Genomic DNA, 27736 nt, shown 5'->3' with positions numbered 1-27736 from the left:
AGTTTTATTGAACTGCTCTACATTCCACATTATCCAAAATGAATTGCAATCCTAAATGATGGTTGTAAACCATCAACTCAAATGTTGGTTAAAAGATTTCTATTGAACTGATTCAACACTTGGACTTCCTTTAGGAAGTCACGGGAAGGAATGGAAAACTCTCAAGTTTGTTTTGTCCTCGAATGAAATAAAGAACCGTCACCTCATTGAGTGCCCATTAATGACAATTATGTGGTAAATAAGGAATCACCCTTAAACATTTCCACCCTACAATAATTATCATGCCAATGTTTGATGAAACCTTCAATTTTCGGGTCCAAAATTGGGTCCGTTATTACTTTTTAAATCCTGCTATTATCTGTGGATTTTACAGAAAATAATGATTATCAGAAAAAGAGCTGATTGTTAACACCAAAATATGGCTCACTTATTGTAATAACACCATATAATTATCATGGTAAAGTGAAGCTTTTGTGCATGACAAAAATAGACACTCTTTGTTTATTAGGCCAAAAGACGTCGTCATGGGAACGTTTCTGGGTGCATTGATTCTCATTTTTCAAAGTGAAATGCCAGCCAGAATCGCCTGGGCGACCCAGGACAAGATGGTTGGATGTTGACCAGGATACGGCAAAGGTTGGAGTGCAGGGATGCATTGAACAGAGATGCTTGGAGAAGATTGAGCGAGGCTGTGACCCGTACTGGGTTGTAAAACCAAATAAGAAGATTGATAATGCAAATACCTGTAGCTTTGAGCGTGCTTCTCTCACATAACTATCACTGCGAAACCTGCGAAACATCTTCTGTGGAAATGAATCTGTGAGTATTTTCATAGATGCTGCACTATAGGTTACATATAATCTCTTGATTTTTTTCTAGAAATTACCTCAACGACTGTATTATTTATTAAAGGTTTTTCGAGGTAATCCTATTCAATCAATCAATCTTCCATTGGCAAGAAACATAAAAATATTACAAACTCGCTAGCCCAGCGAACTCCGTACCGCCAAATATAGTTCATCTCATGACAAACTTTGGCTTGATGCACATTGAGGATGCGCGATGCGGCATTTTGCATCCAGGTGCTTCTTGCTTATTGGTTTGAATGGAAAAACTCACACACACTGAATCGAGCATGGTGTGGAACGGTGTGATAAGGCAATCTCCATAAGATCAACACTATATCACTAAGCCGTGCCTCCTCAGATGTGCTTAGCCTCAACTTAATCTAATGCACTAGATTTTTATGAATATTATCCAACAATCAGTATTTACATTCATAACTCAATATGGACTTCCTTTGTGCTTAGTTAGTTGAGCAGCAGTTTGTATTCTTCAGATAAAATAGTTGAACGCAGCTTGCTGGGAAATTGAATGGTATATCTCCTTGCTGCTGATTTTCCCGTGCATATTCTAAATTTACAGCATTTCGAGTTCTAAGACCCAAGTTTGGACGTCGTTCGTACCGCGACATTAGAATAAACATTTTGTGAATCAGTAGAAAGAAAATAGAAAAACAGATCTACCGACGGCTATTGGATGACGCACGCAATGATTATAACAGCTGATTTTCATTTCTGGGTATGGCCAGCTCACAAATCTTCTCTCACTAGCCGGCAGGCTCGCTTCGCTTGCCATATCCGCTCCGCCCCCTGGACCCCCGACTGGATCGTCCAAGAATGACATCAGCAGGCTCGCTTCGCTCGCCTGCATTTTTCATTTGTAGGACGATCCAGTCGGGGGTCCAGACTAAACGTCTGGCTAAACGGATATAGCAAGCGAAGCGAGCCTGACGGCTGGTAATATAATATTCCAAGGAATAGCTCTGATTAAAGTAGCAGTGCCCAATCAATTTTTCCGCGATAAATGCATTTCAATCTTCAACTTGGTGCCAACCTAACAAAGTCAACTCAACTTAATGCCAACCTGACAAAATTATTAATTTAGTTACCAGTTCTAACAACTGTTTCGAAGAGGTACTCTCTCTAGATTATAGTTCTATATAACATACGGTATGGATATTTTTCAATTATAATTAAGAGAATAAGAAGAATATACATGCTAAAAGACGAACTTTAAACCCTTAAAAACTACCCTTAGAGTTAAAATATTGCCAAAAAAATTCTTAGTGTGCCTCTAAAGGGCCAACTGAACATACCTACCAAATTTGAACGTTCTTGGTCCGGTAGATTTTTAGTTCTGCGAGTGAGTGAGTCAGTCAGTCAGTGAGTGAGTGCCATTTCGCTTTTATATATATCATAGACAACGTCATTTTGTACAATAGCTTTTACAAAGACCGACAATACAATAAGTACCAGTAAAAATAATACAATATATATAATAGCAGACACAAAGACTCCTAACACCATAAACAATATAACACAGTAAGGATTGGGCAAAAACTGTCTCACAGAATTCAGGCACCTTTCCAGTAGCAAATCTCTCAAGTGAGTCTCAAATTGTGGAACGTTCAACGTTCGAATGTCCACATCAAGTTCATTGAATAGCTTTACCGACATGTATTTCCAATTTTTCTGAGAGCTTGTACAAATATTGATTGCTTTCAGTTCTAACATCAAGGCTGCCTATTGTGGGACATGGATATCACTTTTGATTCTAAAACTACTTGGGTGCTTTTTAAAATGCAAACAACACGAAAACACATAATGTGAAGGCAGAGTCAATAACCTCAATTTACGGAATGTATGTCCGGTTGCAGAGTCGTTGAATAAAATCAAACATAGTGAGACATAGTTTAAAATCACTCACATAAATGGTTGGTCGTTGCACAGTCGTTTGCGGAAGCCCATTTAGCTATATCTCGAATTAGCATCACACATAGGTCACACTGCAGCTCTAGTCACTTTTTTCCGTATTTTTCCGTACATGCTTTTATCCAACCAATGCCTTGGCATCGGGTAGAGTTTTAATCGACATCATTGTGAACAGACCTAAAAAACCTCACATAAAATTGAATGTCGGGGCACCAAGATTTGCTCGTTATTTTCATTCATTGATAAATAGAACACAATTATTTAAAACTAGCAGGGCACCCGTGCTTCGCTACGGGAATTAAAAGATAAGATTATTTTTGTGAAACATTCATAATCTAAATTCTATCAAAATTGTTATAATAGTTTTTGAGATAAGGCCACAACTTAGCATGAAAATTAAAGAGTCAAATCATTCGAATAATCAATTGATGTGTTGGAAGTGTTCTGTAGAATATTAGTCTGATTGCAGCGAATTTTGTAGAATATTGGGCGAGGCTTAAAAGTCAACCTCGACTTTATTCTTTGGCAATTAATATTTTCCGTTGACAGTTATAAAATTAGCAGTGATCATGTTATTTTTGATTTTGCTTGATTTAATTTAAGAATAAATTCCAAATTAAGTTGATTCAGAATTTAATGACTCTGGTATCCATGGATCTCTTGCTTATTCTGGAATTTTTGGCATAGCCTGTCGCTCACTTTTCGTTTTACTTATCCAAAAGTGTAAAGGCAGCCAATCCACTGATTCTTTCTTACATGGAAGTCCATTCATACATAAGAGTCCATTCATAATAGTTGGTATAACATTTATTGTGGCTGATTTCTCATGTCCCAAACTTTACTATCATAAAATATTAAAGTAGGATCAATTTAATGTGAATTTGCATAATCTGAATAGATTTTATTCAATCACTTTGTTTATTAACTATCATTATTTGATTTCTTTTTTTGATCTTAGCTTGAACCAAAAGTTCAGGGAAGAAAATTTAGATGTAAACTAACATGTGACTCAATTTAATTATTTCTATCTAAATTGACAACTTTATTTTTTACTTGTGATCTATTATCAATAGATTTGTCATGTATCATGCAATGACATCATGAAAGGAAATAGGAGCAGCTGATGGAATAACATGTTTTTTTTTTATTTAGTTTTTAGCTGATTTTGAAAAATGAATATATCAGGTCCATTAGCACGAAAGCCTGCTCAATTTCAATCAGGATTACATTTCATGAGAATTAATCAGAGCAGGGTTTTTTTTAAATAGAAGGCTTCTCTGATTGATTCTCGTGGTCAGTCCGGATTATAAAAATTAACAGACAGTGCAACTGGCTCTCTCAAGGCCATGGCTGTTTACAAACATGGATCAACAGAGGAATCAATACAACAGAAGCTGAAGAAATTAATCGCATTTGTATCACCTCACAATGAACATCACATTCAACTACCATATGTTTGGAAAGATCGATTTTGAATTTCTTTTGCTATCATCAGATCACTTTCTGAACCTATTCTTCCAGATGTTCCATGAATACTGTAATGTTTCAAAATAAGGTCACCAAATTTGGTAACTCAACTACAGCTATTATAATCTTTTTCATTTGCTCACACCCTCTCACGTTTTCAACAGACTATGGAAACCTTTTTTCTGATCAACTGCTACTTGAGGGACCAATAATCCTTTCTCAAGGAACTTCAGCGAATCTTCTCAGAGTTGAGACCTGTTCCAAAATAATGTTTTTCGTCGCAAACCCACTGTATTCCTGATTTAATCAAAATCGTTAAAGCCGTTTTCGAGATCCGTCCGACATACATACATACATATCCACAAACACACATATTCAAACAAAAATTGCTTTCTTGGTATAATTAACTTCAATGATTATGATTTCATTCAATGAGAGCTTATTTCACATAATAATAACAGCTGGCATCAAAAGTAAAAATGTCAAACATGATTGAAATTGAAACAGAGCGATCATCGACATTATTATCATCATCTGATCTCAAGTAACCAAATTATAGTCAGCATTGTTTGAATGGGGAGCATTGATGCTATTAATGAGGAATACTGACAGTCAACGAACTGTTATGCATATTGTCCAATATTTTTTTCGAAAGCTACCTTCTATTTTTTCAATGTTTGAGAATCTCAATGTTCAACAATCATTCCATCATACCATTCATTAAATCAAAATCCTTGTCAGTTATTTCAGGTAAGTTGAAATCACCAGCTATGAACAATTTATCTTTAATTATATGAGAGTATGATTCGATGTGATCAAAATATGATTCAAAGTCACCTATGAGAGCATTATTACAAAAGTAGACAATGTTAATATAATATAGGACAAGTGGGTAATAGAATACAAATCATCAGATTCTCTGAATTTCTGAGATTATGAGAAGAATTAATATCAAAACATTTCTCCGAGGGTATGTCCCTACGAACGGCAATCAGCACACCTCCACCACGACAAGAGTCGCTACCAGGTCTGTCTCTACAGTAAACAGTGTATCTCTCATCAAAAAGTTCAGAATCAACAAAACTAGAATTAAGCCAAGTCTCCGTTATCAAAATCATATCATAATCACAGGCAAGCACTGATTGAAGGAAACCATGAGTCTTCGTTCTGGGACCCCTTACATTTTGATAATAAACTTTCAAGGAATTAATGCAATAGTTCATTGAGAAATTGAGAATCATAAGATCATCTTACCAGCCGCTCATCAAATAGAATAATTCAGTTACAGTCAGGAATATAAGTACATAATATCAGTTTCCTCTAATCTTAGACATGATAAGCTTGAAAAATAATCGTGACAGTATTTAATTTACACATTACCAGCCAACTATCATATCAGCATGCATGGTAATTGGGTGATAACAACTAATTCTATGATTCAACATAAAACAATGTAGACTTCTTTAAATTATCATTTATTTAGTGAGATATTATTTTAGTGAGAGATTATTTCACTTACTTGATTGGGCTTGGCAGAAATTAAAGAAGAAAGCATAATAAACAAATGGATCGGTAGCGGAATTCAGAAAGCTATAGGACTATCAGTTGAAAAGATAAAACTGCTTTTAAAACAGAATAACAGTGTATTGAACACTGTTTTATTCAGTAGAATGCGTTGAACCGTGGAACTGTACAGATATACATTAACAAGATAATTTCAATACTGTACTGCCTTCATTGATAAGAGAGATTAACTTGCCAGATAGTTTCGACTACAAGATATTTAGTCATAGTAGAATAGATCATTTCCACAACTAACTTACTAGTGTCAGTAATAATAATGAGTGCAAATCATAGCAATAATCATTCAAAAACCCAATCAACTAATACCAATCGGTTAGAAACAATGTAAATATCCTATCAATTCTTGGAGAAGAATCAATCCAAAAATGCGCACCGACCTCACATATGGAGATGGTCTTTTCAGATGGAAAATAATTTAATACATCGTCTGAGTTGCTTAGCCATTTCCTCAATAGAAATCCACCTTTTTCAAGAGTAGCTAATAAATTGTGAGATAGATTCTTAGCTTGTTCAACTGAGTTAGCACCACAAAGTGAATCGTCCACATAAAAATCATTTTTAATTGCTTGAGATAATTCAAGATTGTGTTTGGCTTCCAACTCAACCAGTTCAATAAGACATTGTGTGGACAAAAATCTGGTGTGGCGCACTCACACAACTTTCCTTGCCGTTATGAAAATTGATCACCTGACGCTAGTGTACTCGCGCATCTCAAGTCTACTATTCAAGATATGAGACAGCTGGTGAAAGGTTAATAATGCTGGAAACACACGAGGTCTGCTATCTCCTCATAGTGAATGATTTAATAGAATCAACAGTTGCCAACAGTTTGCAATTGAAATAATAACATTTTCTCGAATTTCGAGCTTATTTAACATTTTAGGTGAAAATGTTACAGAACATTAAATGTAGAGATATTCATGCTCAATCTTTTCTACTAGAGTTTTTCTGTTTAAATTTTATATAAAGGCTGATAATTGAGAATCTAGAATCAAACTTTGCATAGATGTGGCAAAGCTCCTGAATTTTTTACAGATATAGGACTTGTTACAGTTGATAGAGCTTATCAATGACTATTCCAGGTATAAATTTGATCAAAATCGTTGGAGCTGTTTCCAAGAAAATCGCGAAAAACCCTGTTTTTGACAACATTTTTGCCATTTTAGCCGCCATCTTGGATTGCATTTGATTGAAATTGTTCATGTCGGATCCTTATAGTGTAAGGACCTTACGTTCCAAATTTCAAGTCATTCCGTTAACTGGGAGATGAGATATCGTGTACACAGATGCACATACACTCATACACACACACACACACACACACACACACACACACACATATATATATATACAGACCAATACCTAAAAACCACTTTTTTGGACTCAGGGGACCTTGAAACATATAGAAATTTAAAAATTGGTGTACCTTAATTTTTTCTGGAAAGCAATACTTTCCTTACCTATGGTAATAGGGCAAGGAAAGTAAAAAGGCTGCAGGGGCAGATCCATAAGTGACTGTTTTAAGTTTATATTCTAGCAATGGTTTGGCTGGATCATCACGCCATAGAATAAAGTGAAAATCACGATCAGCTGGGTCAAGCAAAATTTGTTGATACATTTTAGAAATGTTGGCAACAAATGTGATAGGGTAAGTTCTAAAGAACAATTTGAAATAATTCTCACTGTACAGTAGGTCCTACATGTATAACATCATTCAAAGATAATCCACTGCTAGTTTTGGCTGAAGCATCAAAAACTACACGTAGTTTTGTAGAAGTGGAATCTGGTTTCAAAACACAATGATGGGGTAGATAATAAGCCTTTTGATCTGTTGTAATTTCAGGAGCTTGAATCATGTGATCAAGTTGTAAATATTCATCCATAAATGACACATATTGCGATTTCAATTCTGGATTGGATGACAATCTTTTCTCCAGGGAATGAAAACGTTTGACAGCTTGCCATCTTGAATTGCCTAAAAGATCAAAGGAATCCTTCCTTGGAAGTGAGACCATAAACCTACCATCATCTTGACGAATAGTATGATTTTTATAATGATCTTCTACAGACTTATCCTCAGCAGATAATGGAACAACACTAGAAACTTCTTCTAGCTTCCAAAATTTTTCGAGTTGACTTGGTACACTAGTAGTGATAAAGTTTGAGATGACTTCATCAAAAGATTGTGATGAGGAAGTAGTTTCACAATTTCCAAAAATGATCCAGCCAAGTTTACTATTTTGAAGAATTAATGAACCAGGATTAGTGGTGATCTGACCAAAAGATAGTATTGAGGCAAAGACTTCAACACCAAGCAGTATATCAATTTTTTTAGATTGATAGAATTGGGGGTCAGCCAATTTCAGATTGTCAGGAATAGTAAAATTGTACAAATCAATTTTTGAAGAAGGAATAGCTGGTGAAATCTGTTCAACAACTATACATGACTGCTGACTTGACCAAGTATGATCAGTGGATTTAACAGTCAGACAATGCAACACTCAGGACTTAGATTTATTAGAGCAAACACTGTGAATTTGTGTTTCTACATGGACTGGTGGAAGATTGAGCTTGACTGCAAGTTCATTGGAAATTAAGTTACAATCACTACCACTATCAAGCAGTGCTGTAACTGGAATTGAACAGCCATATTTGTCTTGAAAAAAAATTTTAGCTGTAGGCATCACTGAAACAAAAGATTGTTTGAATGATGAAGTACCTGAAGAAACTTTGTTATGAACAGTAACAGATTGACTGGAGTTACTATCATGATCCGGGGACAATGATTGTCTGTTGGTTGGAATAAATTGCAATGATGACAAATTATCTTGTTGCCTATTGTCACCTTGATTAGAATAAGACTGAATAGCATTGGAAATGACTTGATCTTTTACTTTAATGGAAGAAAAACTATCATGAAGAAGAGTGTGGTGTCATTTGCCACACTGATGACAAGTTTTAGTTGAGCATGTGTGATTTGCATTATATGGCTTCAGACAATTGAAGCATAATTTTCTTGATTTTATTGAATCAAGTCGAGCAGATAGCTGTTACTTCAATAAAGCTTCAAACTTGAATACAGTGTGTGACTGACCTTGACAGAATAAACATGAAATACTCTGATTTGAATTTTTATTTGAGACCTCATTATGAGTGATAATTTGGGAAGTTTGAAAATTTGTTCTTGTATTAAATTGACATGATTGATTACTGTTTTGCTGATAAGTATTTAAATTGCTTTGAGGTTTCTGCAACAGCTTTTGAGCTGGTTGAGAATTGTTGTTTGCAGACATAGCTTCCCAAACCTTACATTGAGTTTCCAGGAATTCCCATAGACTATTCAAAGATGGTATTTTGTTAAAAGAGGAGCGTTTTTCCCAATCCCTAAGTGTGGATTGATCAAGATGTGACAATATTTTGTGAGAAAAAATCAAATCTTTGATTTCAATACCAAGCTTTAGAGCTTCAATATTAGATTTATTATGATCTATATAAGCCCTGAGTGACTGTGCACAATTCTTTTTAATTGCTGGTGGATTGTCCAATGCAAACACATGACTGGATGCTATTAGACGTGGGTTTTCATATCTCTCCTCAAGCAATCGCCAAGCTACCTTGAAATTGTCATCACCAGCTGTGATATTCTGGATTCGTGCCAATGCTTCACCAGATAATGATTGCTTGAGATATCTAAGTTTCATTGCATCACTTACTGATGGTTGATCAATGATAATACTAGTGAATGAAGTTTTGAATTCTCTCCAAAGTTGGAAGGAACCCGATAAAACTGGCATAGGAATTTCAGGTAATCTAAATGTTGGTTGTACAGGTTGAGTGGCAACAGAAGGAGGAACATTAGGGGGTGCATGGTTCTGTTGTTCTTGTTGGTAAGTGTAGTCTTTCAAGTTAGCATTGACTTTAGCTAGAAATGGAATAAAGATTTGAAGAAATCTAAAGTATGTATCATTATCCTCTTCAGAATGATCTACAAGTGTAGCATGATTGGATTTGTATTTAGTAGAGATGCCTTCTACTTCAGTTTTCATGAGAGACAACTCTTGAAAGGTTGCCTCATCAGTGACTTGATAGTTGTCATACTTGTCAATGAACCAGTCCAGTTGTGTAGACATGGATGCTTGAGAAGCTTTGAGCTTGTCAAAAGCTGCTTGCTGCTGACGGTTAGCAGGCATGCTTAGAAATGAATGTATACAACCTTAAATTGCAGGAAGTGCTCTCAGTGTTGTGACGTTATTTTTGTGAATAACTGTTTGCCTGGCTTGGCTGCAGTCGGTAAAGCATGAGTAAAAAATTATATGACTCTGGTTGTGGTTCTTAGAATATAAACTAGACCAAATTCTTATGGGCTCGCCCAGGAGCTCCCGCAATTCTCTGCTCTGGGACAATTTATATAAATCTCTGGAACGTATTATTCCCAAAGGTTTGATAATCAATGCAATATATCACTGTCTAAACCAACTTATTCGGTGAAGAATAAAGTCGGATGGTAATTTTCTTAATATTTCAATACTGGCAACTCAATAAATAAATATGAGATTGGTCATGCATGGAAGTGGGGGAATAAATAAAGGATACACCATAAAAAATTTGATACATATATTGTACAGGAAAATATCAACGAACAAATAAATGTAGAAATATATAGAGCAACAAGCAAAAATAATAAAAATAAGAACAAATATATCAAAAATAAAATATCACAGATTAGCTCACTAGTTCTTTAGCACGAAACGTTACCATGTGCTTTTAGTTCATTAATCGTATGCATTTATTCTATGCAGCTCAGATATCGACTTGCTGCTGCTTGTCGATTTAAAAATCTCACTATATATCTCCTTTCCAAAAATCATAAAAATGATCAATTGATAAATCATAAATCTCCAATATAATAATATGTATAGATCTCAGTATATTTCTCAATATATATCTCTCAGGGCATAAGGTTCGGCCTCTGGTGGAAGTAGATACATTAATTTATCCAGTAAACAAGCGCTAAATTTATATCTACACAAATTGCTAACAAAATTGATGATTGAGTGAACATTTATTATAATATTAAATAAAAATATTTCTTTAATCTGTGTATCCTTAAACATATGCATTTGATATAATTCATTTAACTAGTAATATATGTTTCTTATACCTTTTAAGACTTGTGCAAGTTTTATAATAATTTTGATGTGACAACGTCTTATAAATTGGTTTGCCGGGAGACACTTCAAGAAACTGCGTTACATTCCCACGTTATGCACTCACAATGAGAGCGAGTGAGAGCATTCGTTTCTGTTCACGGTCGTCTGGAAAGAGCACGAATAGGAGCAGTGGCGAGCAACACTCGCAGCAGCAAGCCCAGCAACCCGAAGCATTCACCTGGAGAGAGAGTGAAATGGAGCAGTCAACCTGCGCAGGCGCCTCAAGCAATCTCCTGCGACTGCGCCACTAATTCAAAATGTCAAGTCAATGGTTGTCTCTCTCGCTCTTAGGTGGGCGCGGGCTAACCATGCCCGAGTGGAAGGGACGCGTGCCTCTCACTCACTCTCATTGTGAGTTATTATTTCATCCTTCTTCCTACTATACGAATGAATATTCACATTAAAATTATTTTACCACTCAAAGTCGTTGTCACGTAAAACTTTCGCCCATATACTGACTTTACAGGCAACCATGCAATTTTGCCTGAACTTTTTAATATTTTTAATATTCAGTTACTACACCACTACGCCATTAAAAAGATCAAAAAGTCCGTGCCAATCTGCTAAATTATCACCTATATCTTAGGTATTATATTTTATAATTACTTGGACCATATCTGATACATAAACCGAGTAGTGATAATTTATAAATTCTTATTGTTTATAAAAATATTGTCTGGATCTACACTTACTGATTGCTTAATATATGGTGAATTTGAAATTTAAATAGTAACATGAAAATTTGATAATATACAATTTGAAAATTTATAACCCAGGTGCCATGTTAATTATTAGGGAATGACCCTCAAAATTTGAATAAACACCTACCACAGCATAACTCTTTAGCAGAGACATGAATTTATTTGAACTATATAAAAAACAATGTACATTACTTTAATAAAGACACAGTCCAGCAATCAATGAATGTAGAACTACACATCTTCCCCAACTATATTGCTTAACTTAAAGAAGGGAGGGGATCTAATGATACTTGTGAAATAACAACACAAGACAATTTCGAATCATTAGATAATTATAATGAACATAAGCAAAAGGCAAATTGAGATTGACACTTTACAAAGAAACAAATGAAATTTTCAATGTTGATTTAATATATCAAATGTCCTTCGAAATTTTAGTAATTACTCTGTTAAGCAGAACACCCAAGTATGAAATATGATTTTACCATTCATGAAATATAATAATAATGTTTATTGAGAGTCTCTATATTCAAATAGAATAATGCACAATAATACTATGAATCACAAAACCTAAACCCTATTTAAACAGCAATAATACAAGAAAATAACCAGCATGGCAAACAAACAACAACTTAAAATTACACTAACCTTATGTTTTATGAGTACCCCGTGGACCATGGCCTTTTCGCACACTTTTAAACTGCTCACTTTACATTACAAATTATGAATTTTAATTATTTTTCTTTAATGGTGGTTTTGATGTGGTGGTGTTGATGTGGTGGTGGTTTTCCGGAAACAGGACTCCATTTCAGCACCTAGGGCTGCGGGCTGCAAGCTGCTCACTCCTCAGACATCTTACTCTAGCCGTGGTTCACCGAAAAGTGTCCTCGTGTTCCCAACTCCATGTGCTCGCCAATCCCTCGAACCATTGTTCCTTCTCAGATCACTGCCCCAGTTGGTGCTGCCCTCTATCTGATGGCACTCCACTCACGCCTGGCGTCTGGCTGCCACCCTTTTGTCACTGGTCAGCATCGGTTGGTTATTTCACTGTTAGATTTTCGACCATCATTGTTTCAACCTCTACCCCCCTTTGCCATAAGCTGGTTCCTTTTGTACATTTTGAGGCAGAAAGTTGCAAGTCGAAAACTATCTTGACCTGGCTTGTAGCTGTAGAAAACCAAGGCCTGATATGATTGTTACAATATTTATAGATAAATTTGAATCGGCTCTCTATTGCCGCCCATCGATTACTGTAATTTTATTGGTTCATGCAAATTCACAAATGTATCCATGTGCCTTTGAATATCCTACTTCCTTAATATTCTAATTTTTTTTTTTTTGGTGTATTTGTTCATGCTCATTACAGATAATGGATATTTTTGGAATTTAAAAGTTGTTTTTCCCTCTACAACAAGTAGCCATGTGCTTTCCAAATCCTCTAGTTGAATACTATTTGTTTACAACAAACTTTTGCCAAGGTGTCTGGCTAGATTTCACATTATGCGGCTTGATCGATTATTAGGTCGCCAACCAGTAGGTATTATAGCCTAACCTCAAATTTCCAATACTTTATATAATATAATAAATAGCAAATAGAATTCTTTCCTATTCGGCTGTTCTAATTTTAGCCATGGTACCCGTTATTATCTAATCTTTCACTTGTTGCTATCGCACTTGGCAATTATAGAGCAGCTGTTTGTTCAAGAACTATAAAATTCTTTCAATTAGCGATTTTGCTTGCTTATCAAATTTTAATACGTTACAGTGTGCAAAAAGCACAGGATGATTGGCAAGTAGTGTTGCTTAGCAGTGAGATTGAACAGCTTCACTCAAAATGTGATGACAGCAAGGCTCAGTTTTCTCAGCATGGATAATGATCAATGACTGGATATATAGATTACTATATAATATTTATCGATGATAATAGTAATAAATTTGAATGAGGGAAGCTCCCGGGCTTCAATAGTAAAACAATTACAAATATTGAATATATGCCATAGAGGATGGTCAAAAATAGGTATGCTATATAATCCAAAAATATTATTAAGATGGCATTCGGTGCCCAAAATTGAAAATTAATCCAAAGTATCTGTGAACAGAAATACAGTATTGAAAAATAGTATAAAAGTAGTAATATTTATCAGCAAATTGAAAAATCAGTAATGTAAGTAAAATTTGGAAGATTTAAACTGTAGGCTATTAATTGATATTGAAAATAAATAACTGAATTAGGAATGATTGAATCTGAGAAGTAATTTAGTTGATTTGGAAACAATTGAAACTAGAAAAAATAATCTTAAATTAATCAATCAAAATGTCTAAAACTGCTCTGACTTAATGAAGTAAAATATTGAAATTAAAAAGCTTATTAAGCTCAAGTATCACCAAAGGATGATACAAAATGAGTCAAATACAAGTTATGTATTAATATACGAATGCCATTGAAAATAAGTAGTCTAAATAATAAAATTCATTTAAAATGACTTGCAGAAATCTCTAGGCCAGCTATTAGAACAGTTCAAACTCAATATAATAAATTTCTAGTAGGTCTGAGCAGGTAATTTCAAAATGGCTGGCAAATCTCCAGGCCAGCTATGAGAATAACTATTATTCAAATCGGTAATAGAATTGTGGTAAATAATCATTTAATAAGTTAATAAAAGGAACAGGTACCGCCTTTCAAGTGTGCTGCCGTTCAATCTCAATGTCCAGAGAAATTTGAATATCAGGAACCAGAGTTGAATAAGGAGATTCAGTGAGGCTTGAAATTCAGGAACCAGGGTTTCAGCAAGGATGATGTACCATGGAGAGAATAATGTAGTTTTTGAAGATGAATAATTGTTCAAAGTTGGAATGTCTCAAAATTTGTAGGCACTGATTACATGAAAAATCGTGATGCACAATGTATGTCAATGCAGGCTAGGCTTGCTAAAATTGAGTCCTAGTATTGTAAGTCCTGATGAAGTGAACCAAATCAATGATTTGTATGTTTTGTTGAATGAAGATATGTAAAGTTCTCAAAATAATTGATAATAATAAATATTGCTAGTTCGAATTTCAATGTGTTTGAAATCTGTAATAGGTTAGAGCTCTGAATGTGAATACATCACCAAACGATGTTGTAGAAATTGGCAAGTAATTGTTGGAAATCACTGAGAAATAAGACGCCGCTCATGAATTTTGACTTGAATACATAGGTAATTGTTCGAAAAGATATATGAACTAGTTAGAATCAGCTTTGCAGTCGCTGAAAAAGTTGTATCAGGAACAACCAGGAAAAGATGCTTTAGAGCACAGAACGAACGAGAAGCCATTGTGAAAAAGCGGCAAAAAAAGACACTGCCACACACATCTGAATTCATATTCAGAATTAAAATTACAATCAACAAATCAATGCCAAATGGAGAGGCACTAAAAATACTCAATAATACAAAATCAGACTAGAAATACAACTACAGAATACAATAATGACAAAATCAAGAATAGTTAATAGATTAATGACAATGGCTGTTGGGTTGGCAACAGATGGTGCGGGAAGGCGATAGATTCAAAATTACTGAAGAATTTGATCTGAGTTTCAACAGCTCTATTCAATTCAATTTGTATATCTCTTCTTACTCGACTAGAATTGATTAAGTTAACCACAACTTCACTGCCAACACACAAGGAATCTTATGTTGGCAGTGCCGAATATTACATTGATAATTATTGTTGTGCAAGTTACAATAGATGTCTAATTTTGTAGGTAATTGTATATTTCATACCATAGTGATTGTATTGTACAAGTATTTGTATGTGATTTTTGACAATAAATTCAATTCAAAAATTAAATAATATATATAGGCTTATATATAATAACATTTATAACTGAACAGTGCCCCAATCCATATGCACATCCACACTGATACACCAGCAACTATTTATTTGATCAGATCATGCTTACACAAGATTAGTTATCATGAATATAAGGCTTTCCGGAATTTACTGCAAGAATACCAGAAGACATCTAGGCTTCAAGACAAGCTGTTATAAGTCCTTTGCATCTTATTTAATAGTGCATAAAAATTGCATTCAATGAGGCATGCAATTTATAGTCTACACAGCTGCTGATTTTTTACCAAGTTACATTGAGATATTGAATTGCATGCATCCTGGCATGCGATTTATAATCCACTTGACAGCTGATTTATGATAATTCTATGATCTGATTTTAACTCTAATATTGGCATATAAAGGAGACTCCTTTCCCGTTTAATATTATCCTTTGAACTCTATCCCACAACGGTTTTTTTTAGAGTGGGTTACGAACTCCCTCACTCTATTTGGAATTTTGCCCGGCGCCAATCAAGTACTATGAATTGATAAAATACACTTTACTATAATTTCACTCACTGAACTAATAATAGTATAGAAGAAAAAGATGAAAAGAGATAGATCAGGGTCGTGTGCAAGGAAATGTACGAAGTGAAAGGCAACACAAAGGTTAATTATGAATTTATTAATGAACTTTGAATTGAAATGAATTCATAAAAATTGATCAAAAATATACTAACAATTAGAAATAAATATACAAGATGATTGAGTTTTAGAAAATACTACAGTTCAAGTTTAATTTCATACAATAAAATTTAACAGAGAGTTCCCATTTATCAGGTTATTTGAAGAGTGAAATATAAAATCAAAATATTGAACACCTCCAGTTAAAAATACAATTATAGTCAAAAATAAGAGAATTGATAAATCTTAAAGAATGAATATGATTAGAAGAGCCTTGCTTTAAAAAAAACTATTATTTGTGCTTAGAAGAAAATTTCAACTGTAAGCTTCAAGAAATTAATTAAGACTGTGTCTATAGATATGAATTTAAAAAGAAGTAATAATTAAGTTTGCTCTTTACTATGATGCTATATAATTTGATATAGTTATTTGGGCTTTTTAGGGTGGGTTGGTGTGGATTTGAAATAAGGGAAATTGAAAATTCTAAATACAAACTTTACCTGGCTCAGTCAATTCCCTATAGGATAATTGAAGTCTGAAACCAAAGACTCACTCCTACACTGAACACCATCCAAAATCCAAGAGACTAAGAGCAACTAAACTCGCAAGTCATGGTCTGCCTGCTTATATACTAGACCACAATTTTCCACTCCTCATCACCCTTCGCCCTCTAGCTCCACCTACACCAAACTCTTCAGCCTAATATTCAGCTTAAAAACTGAATTCAAATATCAATTAAAATTTACTATAATGTTTATTATGATAAATCATTTTAAACTATGGCTCCCCTTCATTATTGAAACAAATGATATCATACATTTTACCAATATTTAAACTCTGAAGTTTGGATACTGACAATTGAATACATACTCATCGAATTTGATTAATACAGTAATCAATCTTTTAAATCTAATATGGAAAATACTTCAATAATAAATACATGAAATGAAGAATAAAATACAATGTCATACAGTACATCATTATAATTGAGTTGAATAAATCAAATTAATATGATACTTATTAATTAAGCAGGTTTCTTATACTCATTGTATAATCATAATAATTGTCAACATTTTTCAATCAAACATACCAAATTCTATTTACAAAATTTACCTTAGCTAACTCACTTAGCTTATAATAATTATTACAATATAATTCATTTTACAACATATATTTTTTGAATAATTTATACATAGCCTAACCTACTTCATGACCTAATTTATATAGACATCTACTCATATCATGTTTATTCAAATAATTGATCATCAAATAATTGCTTCAATAATTCTCATATGCCAACCATGTGGTAACATTGTAGCATATGCTAACCATGTGGTAACGTTGTAAACTACATAATATCTATATTCTACTACTCTCATAACTATATATCTATATTGCTATATGCAATCTACATTTACCTGCCATCAACTTATGCAAGGGGCTATATACAAGGGTTAACACAAAACACAGAAGGCCATGTGGTTTCTATTGTAAATGTGTCTGTGGATAACGTTGAGAATACTGTTATCAAGTTTCTATGGAAGAATTGATTCTGTTTCAAACTATTTTGAAAAGAATACCACTGTCATCTGGCTAGGTAGGCTATTCAACTGTATTCTCAATAGTTTCGAAAAATGGTTCTTTTTATTATTCAAGCTCTCGAGCATTCATATTCTTAAATACAATATGTTCAGAGCACGTGTTACAAAAAATAACAGATATCTACAGTTCTTCAATTTTAGGAGAGCATGTGGTCGCCATTTGTGGCTCACCTTGAAATGCAAAATTCCCAAAAACCTTGTATATACATCAATGGGCAATTTAAAAATGAACATACCAGTCAAATTTCATGAAAATCTATTACTAAGTTTTGCGGTAAATGTGCAACATATAAACATGTGAACTTTAAAACATTTAAACATTCAAACATTAAAAGAAATGCCAAACCATCAACTTGAATATTAGACCTCACTTTGCTTGGTCAATTAAATCACATACAAATAATAAAAAACTTTGATCAAACTATAAAATTTGTTGAGACCAAAAAATCGAATACACTATTCACAATAGAAAAACACTTATTGACATGGGCTACTTTTTAAATTAATAAAACTATATAAAATCTTATAGCACCCTTTATTTTCAAAAATACTCCAAAATAGCTTGACAACTAGTGTACCAAAATTAAATTCTTATTAGTTTTCAATATAATTTTTAATTCCATAATTTGAATAATTATTATCAAATTTTGTCTGTTCATAATTCATAAAAGATTTATACTTTTGTATTTTGTTTTGCAAGTTGGAAAAACAGTGGTTGAACAGCTAGTCTGTTACACTGTATTCTCGGTGAGATGCTTTGTCACTACTAATCTTTTGGATTTTGGCTTGGTCTGACTCAAAATTTAAGAAATGGTTCCTCCATATCATTCTGTATATCTTCCAATATGAATTAATTTCGCCAAAATAGGCTTAGGCCTTCTTTACTTTATGTTTTGATTGAGCCTTGTTTTTAAACCCAGATGGGTAGGTTTAAAACCTTTTTCTAAATTTGTAGATCCTGAATTAGCTTGTAGATTTTTATCACTTCCTCATGTACTTTGTAACATTATTTTTGTGTATAACGGTTTGCCTGGCTTGGCTGCAGTCAGTAAAGCATGAGTAAAAAATTATATGACTCTGGTTGTGGTTCTTAGAATATAAACTATATCCCAGATGCATGCTGTCGGTCCCTTGTCCTACATCCTGGTGTCGGTCCGGTGTCCTCCTCTGGTGTTTGAAGCGTGCATGTGGCCGGTATGCACATGCGCGGTTCCTCCCTCGTCGCTCCCTTCTCCAGGCCTTGCAGTGGTGGTTCCTTCCTCATCGCTTCTGCCTCCGGGCCTTGTGATGCTGGTTCCTTCAGTCCTGTAGTCTGTCCTCCCTGTCCTCCATCTTGGGGTCCTTGGTCTGCTGCGGTAGGGTCGATTGATGCATGTGCATAGGTCCTGTGTGCGGATGCATGGTGGCGGTCCCTTCCTGGCGACTGTTTGCATTATCATGGTGGCTGTTGGTGTTCTCCGGCGGTGATGGATCTTCGGTGGGGAACAGGATACTTAATATGGGTTGTTTCTTGCGTTGTGTTTTAAGTGCATGGTGGGCGGCGGTTTTTGGTGTTGGTTTCTGTTCTTCTGAAAATATTTCCAGTAAATCGTTCACATAGGTGGTATATGAGGCTGAGGTATCTTTATTTTCTTTATCTATTTTTTCTGAGCTTGTGTGGGTTGTATCGGGGGTATCATATAGCCATAATTGTTTAGATGTAGTCTTCTCTGTGTTTAGTGGTATATTGCCTCTATGATCAGTATGCTCTTGTTGTGGGTTTATTATAGTTGCGTGTTCGATGGTGCGGTTTGTGCTTGCTTGTTGTGGTGGCGGGTTATAGCTTCTATTGTAATTATTATGAATATATCCATTATTAGTGTTTTAACGGTCACGGCCATCATAAGAATTCTTTCGATTTGCTTGTTGTGAATAATGATTTTTTGAACGATTCTGAAAATTTCCATTAATCCTGTTATTACTCTGATGCTGGTCGTTGTGACACTCAAAACAAGGGGTCATTCGGGGATGATCATATGGTACCAATTCATAAGCTTGCTTGGCATACTGATTAGCATTTGAATTATGTTGATTTTGAATGTATGACTGATCTGATCGGTGATTTGGTATTGCCATCACAGATTTTATCTTGTATAAATGATCTATCAGATGTTTGCAACCAGTTATTGGCTGTGTAGCCAATGCTGTTCTGACTCGGAAGGGTAGCTTTTTCAAGATTATATTTGCTAAGCCAGGATCGTTTATTGGTTCATCTAACTGAGCATTCTTCAGTTTAAGAGTAGTAACAAAATTGATATATGTGTCATCTGTCCTAGGATTAAATTTACAAGATATGATATTGGCTAGTGTCTATTCTTACTCCAATATTGTTCCAGGAAAGCTGCACTGAATTCGTCTAACATCCTGAATGTGTGATTATGGATCTGGAAAAGCATCAGAGGTTCACCGCTTAACAAGCTGGATAATAGAAGACGCCACATATTCCAAGAGGTGGGTGCAAGAGTTTGAACTAGTTTTATTTGGCCAATAAACGGTTGAGGTTGAAATGGCAATCAGTATTATCAAATCTACCTAGTCCCTGCAGTATACCATTTGAATTGATACTATCTGTTTGAATTCCATGGGGTTGTTATTGGATTTGATTTTCTAATGCTATTAGTTTCTCATGCGCTACTTGCCATTGATTATTACTTGCAGTTTTCTTAATTTCTATCTCTTGATTTAATTGTGTTAAAGTTGATTTTTGTATTTGTAGAGTTCTGTTTGAAGCTTTACATGTTTCTATGTTCTGATTTAGGTTACTTTGTAGTTGATTCATTTGTGTATACATGCTGGCTTGTTTACTGTGAATAGCTGCAATATTATTAGTATTTTTATCTTCTATAGAAATCATATTCTGGTTAGCGATTGTAATCTGTTCCTGGATTTCCTGTTGGCAATCAGCTTTAAGGCTTGTCGCTATTTCTTGAATTGGTGCAGCGGTTTGTACTGTTATGTTATCTATTCTTCCATTTAATTTGCATGTAACGGTATCTATTCTTTCTGCTAATCAGGCTGTAATCTTTCCCTGACTTTCCCTTTGTAAATTTATCATTACCCTTAACTCTTCCCTATGATTTTCTACCTTGCTATCAATAGTGTCTAACCTCCATTCCACTGACTGTATGGCATCTGTTGCCTCCTTCATACCCTGCTCTACTATCCATTTATTTGACTCTTCAATTGCTGTGTTTTCTTTTTTAATCTCCTGCATCATATTACTCATTGCACTTTGTAACATGATATTGAACATACTGCTAGTTTGCTCCATCATTACCTTTGTTAATGGATCTAGTTCTGTATCTGACAACATGCTTTGTTTCACCAGATGTGACTCTGCCTCCGAGGACACTGGATCTGCGGGCTGCTCCTCGCCCCCCTCGACGTTGATATATGCTATCCCTGGGTTCAGAAGTGCATCGATCTGAGTGGATGACAGAGGTTGCAGACTTTGTGGATCGAAAACTATTGACCCAATACTTCCGGGTTCCCTTTCTCGTGGTGTAGTGACACCTACCATTGTGGGATTTGATGTGCTGGGAGTCGACAAAGTGGGGTCTGGATGACCACCGTACATATAAAAAACTTCAGAGTTTGCGGGAGTGTGGTTCATGTTACTAATGTGTGTTGAGTGCAATTTTAAAAAAGTGATAAATACTATGCAACGAGGGCTTTACGAGGGTCACAAGGAGGGATGTACAGACAATAGCTATGTGCAGTGTGTTTCCTGCTACAAACTCTACCAGGTATTAATTACTTAAGCTCTTATAATATATTAATATTGTTCATGTGTTGGATTGTCGATTTCTGACTAGCTTACAGACTGTAGCTTATATTATACTCCAACTGGCTTATATTTAAAATATTAGTGACTAGACAAATTTCATCAGTTTAGGCCCATAAAAATATCCAGAATACAGTTTCAACAATAATAATAAAAATTTATAAAAAATAATTTCTTCCTTGCTTAAAGCTATTGATTCCCAAAAATAGTTTTTCATACTTGCTTGCATTCCCCAGTAAGTTCTTACTATCTATCATCCATTCACGACAAATCTCATTAACTCGTCTCTCATTGACTTGTCTATAATTATTATCAGTGATATATAGTCTTGATTTACTCTCAATAATGATTTTATTAGCTCTGTTCTCATCACCAGCCCCACATTGGGCGCCATGTTTATGTAACATTATTTTTGTGAATAACGGTTTGCCTGGCTTGGCTGCAGTCGGTAAAGCATGAGTAAAAAATTATATGACTCTGGTTGTGGTTCTTAGAATATAAACTAGACCAAATTCTTATGGACTCGCCCAGGAGCTCCTGCAATTCTCTGCTCTGGGACAATTCGGACAACAAAAATTTCAATTCTTATAACTTGTAATGTCATTCATATTGTGGTGATCCTGTCCCTCATTGAAGCGTCATGTGTGGCAGACCTAGCTCCAGGGAGGGCATGGACCACACAAAAAATAGATAATCTTATGAAAGTGCTCACTTTTATGGGTACATGAATATATGCCCCTCTGTGTAATATCAGACCTGAGAATTTATTTAATTGGTTGAGAAATCTGTAGTTTATCCCAGATGTAGGATTGGAGTGTTCCAATAATATTGAGCTTAAATAAAGCGATCTTAAAATTATTACCTTGTTGTTGTTCTGATAAAGAGCCAATGCAACCCGAACAAAGATATAGATCACAAATCCATGTATGATTGTGCCTCTTACCGCTATCAGAATTGATGATGAATACTTCATGAAATAAATATAATTTCCGAAAAGAGGTTCGAGTACAGAATCTAATCCTATCAGTGTTGGATTACATTGACTTAAATCCTGCAAAATGCCACATACACTGTTTAATTTAGTCTGGAAATTATAAGCTAAGCCGCCGATGGTGACCAATGTAAAAGCAAATGTAAGCAGAATTATATTTATTAATCCCGCAGTGATCCACTGATACATTAGCAACCATCCACAACCTTCCACTCAATTAATTTCCCGACTTGTTACACTGACCATATGAGGTCTATCACAATACCAATGGTAACGTGTCAAAGACAATATCAAGGTTTTCAGAAAAGAAACAAACTGGAAGATATTCTCAGTTATTTCAATATATTGACAGTTTTCAAGATAAGCAGATAGTAAATAATAATTCTTTAAGTTAATGGTGATGATCAGTATAACGTGTTCTGGTTTAACAATACCAGACATGTACAGATTACAATTTAATAATTATTCAAGAATTGAAAGAAGATGTATGTTAAAATAATAATTACAGGGTTGTGAGTTCTGCTTTGGAATAGCTTGATTGATAGACAGATTATTATAAATTAATCTTATTTAATGATGATTATTATAATGTGGATTAACGTTGGATTTCCCCTGATTACAATCTGGCCATGACCATTAATTTTCAATAGAATTTATAGCACTCATGAATCGTGGATGGGGCCCCAATATATTTACTAGAAGAACACTCATGCAACTATGTTTTTCTTTTTCCTTGGTTCGCAAATAATTATTCTTCTGCCATGTGCTGGATTTTCTGGCCTTCAAGTAGAACGTGTTGCTGGTATATTACTCTGCGATTCATGTAGATTTAATTGGGTATTTTACGTTAATCTCTACAAACAAAAAGGAACTTTACAATATTAACATTTAAATTCACAAATAAACAGTTAAAAATAATTCACATGAAATTTTTCAACAAGAATGTAAGTTTACTCAAAACGTGTGACTAGGGCAAGGTCAGTGCTAGAACAGCCTGAATCTTCTTCCTCCAAATTCAATTCACAATTCTAGGAATCTCTTTGTTTCTAATTTGCATAAGACAATTGCTATTGGTTGTAGCTGAGTGACGTAATGCACACATCATATTTTTATAAAATGGTTCCTTTGTTTACATTCAATTCCCTGACTTACAAGACGAATAAATACATTAAAACATAAATATAATTCAATTATTTCAAAATACAGTTCAATTCCAACAGTGTAGGTGAATTAATAATAATACATAAAATTACAATAACAGAGATCTCGACATTCTGTGTTGCATCTCAACAATTCAAATTTTGGTATCCTTTTCTTTATCCTCTGATTGGTTGTTCGTGCAAAGAGGAATAAATCTAGCAAGATTGCTTTTATTAAATATTTATTTGTTGATAATCCAAACAATAAATATTATTAAATTAAATAGTACCATTTGTCAATGTAGACTTACATACAAAAGGTATTTGTAACTTTTTGCTATTATTGTACATCAGAATACTATATCTTTTTTATAATTTGTTTTTCAAAAATAAACTCATTTATTGTGCTAATAATTTTGAATAGCTTATTATTATAGATTCCTTTTTTCCCTACACAATAACGAAAAATAATAATTTATAAATAAACATGCCATCACATTATATTATACAATAAGCAGGTCTGAACGATCTCGACTCTATATTGGTGTTCTGAGCGTTCAAACATTTAGGTTAGGTTTACCACAACATTCCCTTAACCTATAGATGTGATTTTAATATAACAATTTCACAAATTAATAGAATAAATAATATAATAAGCAATATGAACTCAATTGGTTTACTGGAATAGACTGATTCAATTTTATATTGTTATCAGTTAGTGGTAACGTTGATAACCATTACATTTTGAGATTGTTTGCTGCCTCTGCCTTGATTTTCATAATAATGATTTAAAGAATTAGTTCTTTTTAAGTAGCCACTGGAACGAGTCGTCACAATATTAATTTTGATATTTTGTTATATTACTTTATATTCTGATCTTTATACCGAATTCATTTAATGTATTTTATTCTCATTATCTGAAGTCAAATTTATGAAACGTTATAGTTTTTCTGCTTTATGACTAGACCTAACCTGTTCTACTGTCCAATGACCTAATTCTCAGTTATTTAATTTTTTTTATTATTTTACTTCTGTTCTTTCTCACCTTTATAATGTCTCTAAATTTTTTTTATTTTCTGAAAAGCTTGCTCTCAATTTAATAATTATGTATCTTTTCTAAAATTGTTACCTACTGATTTTACAATCCCATAACATAGCTATCTTGTTTTAACAAGTAATAAGTATGTATGTAAAATTATCAGATTGCTATACAGGTTGCTATTTCAGATTGCTATTTGTCCATACAGGTTTTTTGATTTATGTTAAATATGATTATATTGAAGATGTCGTGAAACACTACCGGCTTGTACAAAATATCTAACTACTGGACCATGGAATTTTAGTAAACTGGACTAAACATCATGAAGATACAACACAGTAAAGTAGCCTACCTATGACAAATATTATATATTATATTTCTACTGAATTCCGGTAAGCTGCATCATCAGATTTCTACATTCTCTTCAACTACATATTCTCTTCTCTTCGCAAATTAATAACTTGGAAATTTTTCATAACGTCGAGTGAAATATAAAAGGGGTAGCGCTATTTCCTAGATTCATGAACTCTAAATTTAAAACTATATCAATCTTTTGTAATTCTGTACTTTGTAATACTATCTTAGTTTCTTCTCAATTTTCATATTTGTTTCGTGGAATATATATTATTTTCTTGACTCTCTCAAATTTGGATTTTCTTAACCTTACTTCTTTCATGATGTTGAGCTGCTGGCATGATCCGCCGACTCTGGGGCTCATTGCATTCTTCCTCTTGTTTGCAATTATTTTATTATTAAACTGGTTGTAACACTAGTTATGGTGATATTACACCATTGTCACGTTATTAAATAAAATAAAATTCAATAAATGTTTACCAATTGATACAAAATGAACATGTGCTTTATTCCATATGATTAATTTATTTCTGATTAGAGTTATTAAACACATATTTTAAAATTTAAAAATTTTATTCATTCACTTTTAATTTTATCAAAAATGGGATTATTCAAGTCAAATTGGATTATATTTATTAAATTATTCCTATTCAATTCTGCAGTTTTATAGATATAAAATTTTTCTTATACACTTAATTTATTATTTCCATTACCAATGCTTAATATTTTCATATTAGAATTTATATTGATATAATTATGATTATTTTCAATTTAATGCTCAGCAAACGCTGATTTTTGAGTAGTATTTTTACTTTCCTTGCCCTATTACCATAGGTAAGGAAAGTATTGCTTTCCGAAAAAATTAAGGTACCCCAATTTCTAAATGTCTATATGTTCCAAGGTCCCCTGAGTCCAAAAAAGTGGTTTTTGGGTATTGGTCTGTATGTGTGTGTGTATGAGTGTATGTGCGTCTGTGTACACGATATCTCATCTCCCAATTAACGGAATGACTTGAAATTTGGAACTTGAGGTCCTTTCACTATAAGGATCCGACACAAACAATTTCGATCAAATGCAATTAAATATGGCGGCTAAAATGGCGAAAATGTTGCCAAAAACAGGTTTTTTGTGATTTTCTCGGAAACGGCTCCAACGATTTTGATCAAATTCATACCTAGAATAGTCATCAATAAGCACTATCAACTGCCACAAGTCCCATATCTGTAAAAATTTCAGAAGCTCCGCCCCATCAATGCAAAGTTTGATTTTAGATTCCCAATTATCGGGCTTCAGATACAATTTAAACAAAAAAAATCAAGTGGAGTAGATTGAGCATGAAAATCTCTACAATTAATGTTCTGTAACATTTTCACCTAAAATTGAAAATAAGCTTTAAATTCGAGAAAATTATGATTATTCAATTGCAAACTATCGTTTATTATATTGAATCATTCATTATGAAGAGATAGCAGACCTCATGTGTATTCAGCGTTATTGCCCTGTCACCAGCTGACTAAAATCTTTGAATAGTAGCTTTGAGATGCGCGGGAACACTAGCGTCAGGTGATCAATTTTCATAACGACAAGGAAAGTTATGTGAGTGCGCCACACCAGATTTTTTGACTGAATAGGTTCATTGAACCTTTTTTGAAAACATCCACATTTTGAAAAATGTAAAATTTTTCACAAATACTACATTCCAGTTATATAAACACCTGATTTTTTTAAATTGTTCCTGTTGTATTTTATATAAAAAATCTTCTTAATTGAATCAAAAGCATTATTTGTTGTTTTGTATACTAAATAAATTTTTTTCTTGCGAAAGTCTTCCTAATTGCCTTATTGAGAATAGTATTGTATGGAACACAAATATACTCCTTATTCTCTGAATTTCTATCATTTTGTGGATTAATTTGTTTATATTTTTGCTTATTTTAAATCATCCTATCAATAAATTTGGTATCATATCCATTTGTTACTAAGAAATGTTTTATAATTTTCACTTCTTTTTCATAATTTTCTTTTCACATAGGAATATTTATCAATCCATAAATCATTGATCTAAATCCTGCTGTTTTTTTGCTGCCATGGATGGTTAAGCTGCGTTTACACCGGAGTTAATAACACGAGCTATTAACAAAAAGTTATTAACTTGACTGAATCGTCAAAAATTTCTCTTGACAAAAGTTAATAACTCATGTTTCTAACAGAAAATTCCTTGTTATTAACAAGATCTTGTTATCGATATAATTGACTTCCATATGATTTCATTTAATGAGACTATTCATATGATATAACAGCCGGAATAAAAAGCAAAAAAATTGTCTTCAAATTTGAATTGAGACAATATACAGTGCCAGACAACTTGATTACTGCAGAGAAAAATATTGACAACAGTGACTTTCCCTATCACACAGAGTATCCTATTATATTAAGCGAGCAATTTCTGTATATTTATATCTGGTTATTTATGTTAAACGGATCTCAAAAACGGATCTAACGATTTTCACGAAATTTGGAACATAGTAGGTTTATGATATAAAAATTCGATTGCAC

General features: G+C 33.7%; 1 protein-coding gene and 1 long non-coding RNA gene across 2 annotated transcripts in view; one reads left to right on the top strand and one right to left on the bottom strand.

Moving 5' to 3' along the window:
* LOC120353085 overlaps positions 1-15172 on the bottom strand; it is a 38594-nt gene extending 23422 nt beyond the window's left edge. Inside the window, exons 1-2 of the mRNA XM_039435681.1 lie at positions 14410-15172; positions 2770-2951 (exon numbers count right to left, since the gene is read on the bottom strand). Of these exons, the coding sequence (XP_039291615.1) occupies positions 2770-2810 (41 nt within the window). The 5' untranslated portion in view covers positions 2811-2951; positions 14410-15172. The remainder of the gene's footprint in view (positions 1-2769; positions 2952-14409) is intronic.
* On the top strand, positions 517-23786 carry LOC120353086. The gene is made up of 3 exons (XR_005572184.1): positions 517-819; positions 20210-20324; positions 21202-23786. It is a non-coding gene; the product is annotated as an uncharacterized LOC120353086 (long non-coding RNA).
* The last annotated feature ends 3950 nt before the right edge of the window (positions 23787-27736 follow it).

Source organism: Nilaparvata lugens, chromosome 9, assembly GCF_014356525.2.
Source record: "Nilaparvata lugens isolate BPH chromosome 9, ASM1435652v1, whole genome shotgun sequence".
Lineage (NCBI taxonomy): Eukaryota > Metazoa > Arthropoda > Insecta > Hemiptera > Delphacidae > Nilaparvata > Nilaparvata lugens.
The sequence above is the reverse complement of the archived record's forward strand: the minus strand, read 5'-3'. Positions and strand labels throughout refer to the sequence as shown.